Here is a 7,150-nt window from a genome sequence, read left to right on the forward strand (position 1 = left end):
GCTGGTGCTAGACCATGGCCCACCTTTAGATCTTCGGTGTCGACATCTGAGCAGCGGGGCAGGGACATCCTGTCACCAGCTGGCACACACTTGGAGCTGTGGTTCCCTCGAATTGTGTCCTGGACTTCCTGTGAGTGTGCGGGGCCTCCTCAAAGCCACAGCCTCGAGCTCTGTGTGAGGGCAAGGGTGGCGTCAGGTCCGCTCACGGGGTCCTCCCCGCCTTGCCGCTCTAGGCACAGTGAAAGGCCTTGTAGCAGCCTCGTTTCTTCAGTCTCCGGGAGGACGCGCGACAGAAGTGCTCAGACGTGGCATCTGCGGCTCCCACGTGCCTCCTTGCTGGGGTGGGAGCTTCCCCAGGGCACGTCCAGCTTCCCGCTAAGCTCTGGGAGCCGCCGGTGGCGTCTGATTGTTTCTCTGCTTCGTCCTGGTGCTTCCTGTGGTCGAGACGGATCCGGGTGTGTTGAGGTGGGCTTCTGCACAGCTGCGCTGCCATGCCACTCTGCAGGCGTGGGCCAGGGGGTCACGGTGGCCCCGTGACAGCCTCCTGCTCCCTTCGTCTGCCACGTCGCCCTCGCCGCCTTGAGTCATCCATCATTCTCCTCAGGTGTGCCTACGTGTGTTCCAGAGGTCTCCCCACCCTTGCAGCTTATGGGGGATAGGTCGTCTTCCCATTTTCTCCGTGTTTTGACTGTGAAACCGTAGACCTGGGTGGCCCTGGCTCCCGAGGGGCCTGGGAAGGGAGGACACGACATCTGATCTGCGCAGCTGCAGGGGTGAGGGCGAGCCTGGTGCCACGAGCCAGGCTTCCTGCTGGACCTCGTGTGAAGGAGGCCGCCTCTGGCGGGGCGCTGACCGTCTGTGACGGCCTCTGTCCTGGGAGCTGCAGAGCCCCCCAGTCTCTGGAGGTGTGGCAGATGCCTGTCCGTGGAGGCACTGCACCGGGGTGCAGAACCGTCTCGTTGAGAGCCTGGGGAGCGGGAGGCTGGAGCCTTGGGAAGCTGCTGTCCGCATTTCCACCTCTGCTGCTTTTGTTTCTTCCCCTCTATTTATTTCTTCTGTTTTTTGTTTTACTCATTTAAAGGCTGGAGTGAGCCATGATCATGCCACTGCACTCCAGCCTGAACGACAGAGCGAGATCCTGTCTCTAAAATAAATAAAACATACGAGACTGAGGCTGTGCTGACACAGGAGCCCTTCCCCCGCCCCAAGCCCCGCCGAGACCAGGTCACCTCCAGGACTTGCCACTTTTTAGTAGTGGATATTGCCAAGCAGAGCCGAGACTGGGGTACTTGGCAAAGCAGGGAGTCCTGTGCTTGATGTCCACAGGCTGCGGTCGTCGGAAGGAAACGCCCGTGTGCTGGCCCTGGACCGCCGGCAGGGCAGTGCATGCAGGCCGAGCTCCACCCTGGCTGGCTTGGCCTCTTGGGACTGTGCGTCCTCCGTCCGGCTTTCATTTGTGCTGGTCCTGCCTCTTGCTCGTTTCCCGTCATGCCTGCATGCTGTTTCAGTGTCCCTCTCCTGACAAGACATTCCTTGGCCCTTCTCGCCCCTCTCGTGTCACGGTCTCTGTCCCCCGCCCGCCCCACACGATCACAGAGTGCCTGTGATCCCTGCAGTACGTCCTGTGAATGTGAGGTCACAAATGAGGAAGTGACAATTGTAATTAAGGTCAAAATACTGAGGCTAGGCGCAGTGGCTCACACTGTAATCCAGCACTCCAGCAGGCTGAGGTGGGAGGACCACTTGAGCCCAGGAGTTTGAGACCAGCCTAAACAGCATAGTGACCTGTCTCTAAAATATATATATATATATACGTACACATATACTAAATAAAGTTAGCCAGGCGTGGTGGTACACCTGTAGTCCCAGCTACTCGGGAGGCTGAGGCCTGAAACCTGGAGGAGCCCATGTTTTCAGGCTGGCAGAAATGGCTATTTTTCCCCCACCTGTTTTAAAGAGACAAGGTCTTGCTCTGTTGCCCAGGCTGGGGTGCAGTGGTGTGATCACAGCTCAGTGCAGCTCTCAGCTCCTGGGCTCGGGTGATCCTTCCACTGCGGCCTCCCCAGCAGCTGGGACTGTAGGCCTGCGACGCCACACCCGGCCAGTTTCTTTTGGCAGGTAGGGGCCTTGCTATGTTGCCTAGCCTGGTCTCGAGCTCCTGGCTCCGGCGACCTCGTGCCTTGGCCTCCGAAGCAGCTGGGGCCACAGATGCGCCTCCACGCCTGGCTCGTCTGGCTCCTTGAATGCTGAGGTGGCCGCTTTGTCACCAGGTTGTGAAACTGTGTGTAGGGCAAGGCAGAAAGCGAGCTCATCTTCCTGGAAAAGTCGGCCCGTTCAGCTCCCCTTTTTCTCCTCACCTCCCCACCCCCCATCTCAGTGCTCGATGAGGGTCAGTCAGTCAGGGGCTCTGCGGGAGAAAATGCACGAGAACGAAGCCGAGCTGGCCATCTCTGCCTCCGAGCGGGTGACGCCGAGCCAGGCCTGACGCTTCGGACCGAGCGCTACCTTGCACGCAAGTGCGTGATCTTGAAGGGAGGTGAAAACAGACAAATGCCGATTGGAAACGCCTCTCGAGGCCTGTCTGTAACAGGCTGACTCGTTAGGAAGTTGGGATGTGTGTCCTGCCATTCTGATCGTTTAGGTTGCAGCCTGCAGTTGTGTTTGGATTTCTCAGAGTTTAGTTGCGATCACTGCTTCCGAGATCACCTCCGGAATGTGTCTTTGAGAGGCATGGGGTGCTCCCGTGGCCCTCAGAGCACAGTCCTTGGGTGTTGTGGCCATGCTCGTGTCACTGGTGTCCCCTGTGGGCACTCGGTGGGTGTTGGGTGAACAGGTGAGCGGGCTCCCTTTCTCCACAGTATCCCTTCTGGAGACTTGCAGGTGCCGGGCCGTCTTGTGCTGTTGGTGCAGGCCAGAGTTGCCACGAGGGGCCAGGGTGCTCCCCGGTGGCCAGAGCTGATGAGGCAGCGTGTGGTTTGCAGCTCTCCATCGTTGCCAAGGAACCAAGGGGGTGGTGAGGATAGGGCTGAGAGCGGCCTCTTCGCCCTTCCCGGGCAGCTGTGCCCCCTGTCCAGCCTGGCCTGTCTGCAACATGGCCTTGGTGTGAGCGAGACGCAGCTGATGGTCTGGCCCCGCCTTGAGGATCTGCGTGTGCAGGTGTTTGGCGCTCCCCAGCCCCCAGACCCTGCAGCAGCGAAGGCCCCTCTCTGCCACCAGCCTCCCTCCCTCCTCAGCCGCGAGGCTGCAGTCCGTTCTTTCTCCGTTTCAAGGAAGTGGCTCAGCCGGCCTGGTGTGTTCATTTCCTTGTCAGAAAGTCGGTGTGACCTTGACAGTCAGCGGGGACTAGCGGCCAGCACGCTGTGTGTCGGCTGGTTTCTGGCACGCCGAGAGCACCTCGACACCTCACCTGGCTGCCCGTGTCGTGTGCTGTCGGCTTCTGGCCCTGGGTGGGGGTGGTAGACACGCGTGTACAGGAGTCACCTGGCATGCCACAGAGGCCGTGAACAGATTCCCAGGGAGAAAACTGTTGCAGAAAATGAAAGGGTGAGCTCTGCCTGCCTGGAGTCATGGAAAGTGCAGCTAGCAAAGTCTCAGGTGGATCCGCACCTCTGAAAGATTCTCTTCGGGGGCCGAGCACCAGAGCTGGTGTCCTCGCTAGTGTTGTCTGTGCAGAGGATCCAGGCCCAGGAGAGCCGCTGTGACCTGTGTGGGGAGGTTGACGGGGGACTGGGCTCACCCAGACCCGACAGGGTCCGAGCAGAATGCAGCCCCCGGCCGTAGCTTCTCAGCCGAGCCTGCAGCCTGAGGGCCCCTTTCCGCGTAAACTGGACTCGGCGAGACCGCACGGCAGACCCAAGGCGGGCGCTTTTCCCCAGCAAGGGCTGGCTAAATATAGATGACCTGCCCTCTGGCCACCGGCGGCCCAGGGACTTGCTGTGCCTCTCGTAAGACGAGTGAGGAAAGATACTGGCGCCTGCGCTGCAGCTTGTTTATGAAACGTAAACTCGGAGAAGGCCTGCCGGAGAGGCCACCTTGGGGAGGGGGCACCCCAGGCCCTGGAGAGGCCGGCGGCCTGCCCGGGCCGCGGTGGGCCAGCAGCCCAGGGGCGGAAGCGCTCGCGGGAAGCCGACCGCTGCGGGGCCTGCCTTTCTTCCCCAGGGAGGAGGAGACCCAAAGCCGGGAGCTGCCAAGAGCCCAAGAGCCCCTTCCGAGAAGTGGCCCTTCCCAGCTCGGACGTGATTCCTGCTAGGCAGCCTGCCTGGAACCTCTGTTGTGGCCGGGGCTCCGGGCGGGCTGGGTGGCCCTAGCAGGCCAACAGGGTCCTCCCGGCCTCCGCGGCAGCTGTCTGAAGTTCCTTCTGCTGCACCCGGACTGATGTCATTTCCCCCCTGGCAGACAGCTCGGCCGTTCTGCGTCTGAGATATGTCACGAGAAGGGGGGTGGGCCAGAGTGGGGGGAGCGAGGGGGGCTGAGGCAGCGCCTGCTGGGTCCTGGGACTGTTTACGGCCTGCTCTGCCGAGGAGCGAGGCCGGCTAGCCGGACAGGGTGCCGCACGGGCTCGCTCTGCCTTCCCTCGCGGGCGCCCCTGCCAGCCTCGGGGTGGGCATGCCCTGGCAGGATGCCTTTCCTCTTGGGTCTTAGACAGGTAAGGCGCCGGTCGGCAGGGGTCGGTGGGGAGTGAGGGGCAGGGGTGGGCGCTGATTGACCACTCGCCTGCAGGGAAGGGAGGGGGGAGACGGGAGGGGGAAGGGGTCTCTTAGGAACCCGGCCTGCCTTGTAGCAGGCCAGCTCCCACTCAGAAAGGTCCCGGCTTCCCTTCCTGTTTGCTGCTCAGTCCAGAGCCCCATGTTCTTGACCCCCGCGTCCCTGAGGTCTCTCTGGGGCCGCCTAGCTCTGTGTCCTCTGGACACCACAAAACTGTCCCTGAAGCATCCCAGAGGAAACAGCTGAAGAGCGGCCTGGAAGGGGCGGCAGGATTCTTATTCAACCCTTTCATTCTTTCTCCGCTCCACTTCGGCTGGGGAGGGGGTCTCTGCCAGGCCTGGCTCTGGGGGGACCCAGCCTGGTGGGCTCTGCTCTGCTCTTAAGAGAAGCTCCTTCCTTTTGGGCGTGTGGTCGGGCTGGGGTCTGGGCACATCCTGGACACCTCGGGGTGGGGTGTAGACCCTACATGGCCTCGCTGAGCAGTGTTTTGCAGCGGGGCCAGGTGAATCTGCGCGCCTCGAAGCAGAGCCTGCCTCAGTGGCAGCGCGAGGAGGAAGGCAGGAGCCGGCGCCGCCCGCCAAGGACACAGCTGCCGCCAACTGTGTTCCAGGGCTTCCGAGAGTCCGGTGGACAGCATCCTCCAGACTGCCAGGCCTGCCTGGAGTGTGTGACCATCACCCACGCCGGAAGGGTGGGGATGGATGCATAGCCCTGTGGGACTCCGGTGGGAAGAGGCCCTGGCGCGGAGCTGCCTGGGGCGCAGGTCGCCCCAAGCACCCAGTCTTTCCAGAGGAGGCTCCCGCAAAGCCCTGGACATTCCACGTGGTTCGTGCTGACCGTCGGGGCTCCTTGATGCAGCCGACAGGCGAATGGGCAGGGACGCCGCTGGAGGACCCCATCCCCAAGGAGGCTGTGCTGGCCTGTGGCAGGGTGTGCCTGGAAAGGACTTGACGCTGTTGGCAGCGGGCGTCAGGCCAGCCCTGGGAGGGGGTGGAAGGGCCCCAGGGTCCTGGGCGCCCAGGCTGCTGCGAGCCCCACCTCCGAGATGCAGGTGGTGATGTCCAGCGAAGAGAAGAGTGGCCCCACTCTCCCCTCAAGGATGCCACATTGCAGGGGCGCGGGTCTCCGGAAGCAGGGAAAGCACAGCCTGATGGGGCCATGCAAGGGGGAGCGTGCAGGCATGCAGCAAGCGCTCCCCTCTTCAGTCCGCGGCTGCCATTGCGCGGCAGAGTTGGGACACGGCCCGTGCCACGCTCAAGATGCCGGAGTGCAATGGCACGGTCATAGTGCGCTGCAGCCTCGGCCTCCTGGGCTCAAGCAGTCTTGCTGCCACCCAACTAACTTTGTGTTATTTTATTATTTTTTTTGAGTCTCACTGTTGCCTAGCTGGAGTGCAGTGGCACACTCACAGCCACCACAGCCTCTCCTGCTGGGCTCTGGCGATCCTTCCTCCTCAGGCTTCCAAGTAGCTGGAACTACAGGCGTGTGCCACCATGCCAAGCTAATTTTTTGATTTACTGTAGAGGCAATGTCTCACCAAGTTGCATAGGCTGGTCTCGAACCTTGGGCTCAGGCAGTCCTCTCACCTCCACCTCCCAAAGTGCTGGGATCACAGGCTTGAGCCACCGCGCCTGGTTAATTTTTAAAATGTTCTTGTAGAGATGAGATCTCGCTGTGTTGTCCAGGCTGGTCTTGAACTCCTGAGCTCAAGCAGTCCTCCCACCTCAGCCTCTCAACATGCTAGGATTACAGGCATGAGCCACCACGTCTGGCCCCAAGATACTTCTAAGCAAAAGCATTGATGTGATGAGAAGGTGAGGGCCTTTGCCCAGTTACTTCCACTCTGGAGTGAGAGGACAGCATAGTGGGTATTGTTAAATTAAGGTCTTCCAAGAGTGTGATGGATTGGGGGGCTCTGGGGGTATCTGAGAGGCCCAACAGTGGGCACTCTCTGGCCTTGCTCCTAAACCACTTCCTGGGGGAAGGTGGGTGGGGGGCCTCGAGAGCCCCCCCGCCCTTGACTTCTGTGAGCAGACCTCACCTGCGTGACATTGGAGTGTGTTTTGCTGCATAATTTTGTGCATCTCTGGGGTTCCTGTGGCTGTCTTCCCAGAGCCCCGTAGAATTCAACCTTCTCAAGGTTCCTTTCTTACAAAAAACACAGACATACATGTCCTGTTGGTCTCGGTCACATGTCCTGTGTGTGCTGACATCCATCCCCCTCCGTCCGCTGACAGCCCTGCATGTGGGGGTCCTGTCCCACAGAGGCATGACTGAGCAGATGGAAGTTGCCGGAGTGGCTCTGTTCGCTGGAGGTTGGGGCTGTTGTAAGCCGCGTCTCCTCCAGATCCTGGACTTTCCTGCCACAGGGCCACAGGCCCGACTCCAGTGGCAGCGGTGTGGCTGGCATCCTCGCCAGGAGCGTCCGCATTGGGTCCGCCACCGC

The 7,150-nt window shown here is 61.2% G+C and overlaps 1 protein-coding gene across 1 annotated transcript in view; it reads left to right on the forward strand.

Annotated features, from left to right (window-relative positions):
• The first annotated feature begins 4,586 nt into the window (after positions 1-4,586).
• LOC103260282 (WW domain binding protein 1 like) overlaps positions 4,587-7,150 on the forward strand; it is a 28,713-nt gene continuing 26,149 nt past the window's right edge. Inside the window, exon 1 of the mRNA XM_008057937.2 lies at positions 4,587-4,645. Within this exon, the coding sequence (XP_008056128.2) occupies positions 4,619-4,645 (27 nt within the window). The 5' untranslated portion in view covers positions 4,587-4,618. The remainder of the gene's footprint in view (positions 4,646-7,150) is intronic.

This window comes from Carlito syrichta, unplaced genomic scaffold (genome assembly GCF_000164805.1).
Source record: "Carlito syrichta isolate Samal-C Ts95f unplaced genomic scaffold, Tarsius_syrichta-2.0.1 Scaffold303155, whole genome shotgun sequence".
Taxonomy (NCBI): Eukaryota; Metazoa; Chordata; class Mammalia; order Primates; family Tarsiidae; genus Carlito; species Carlito syrichta.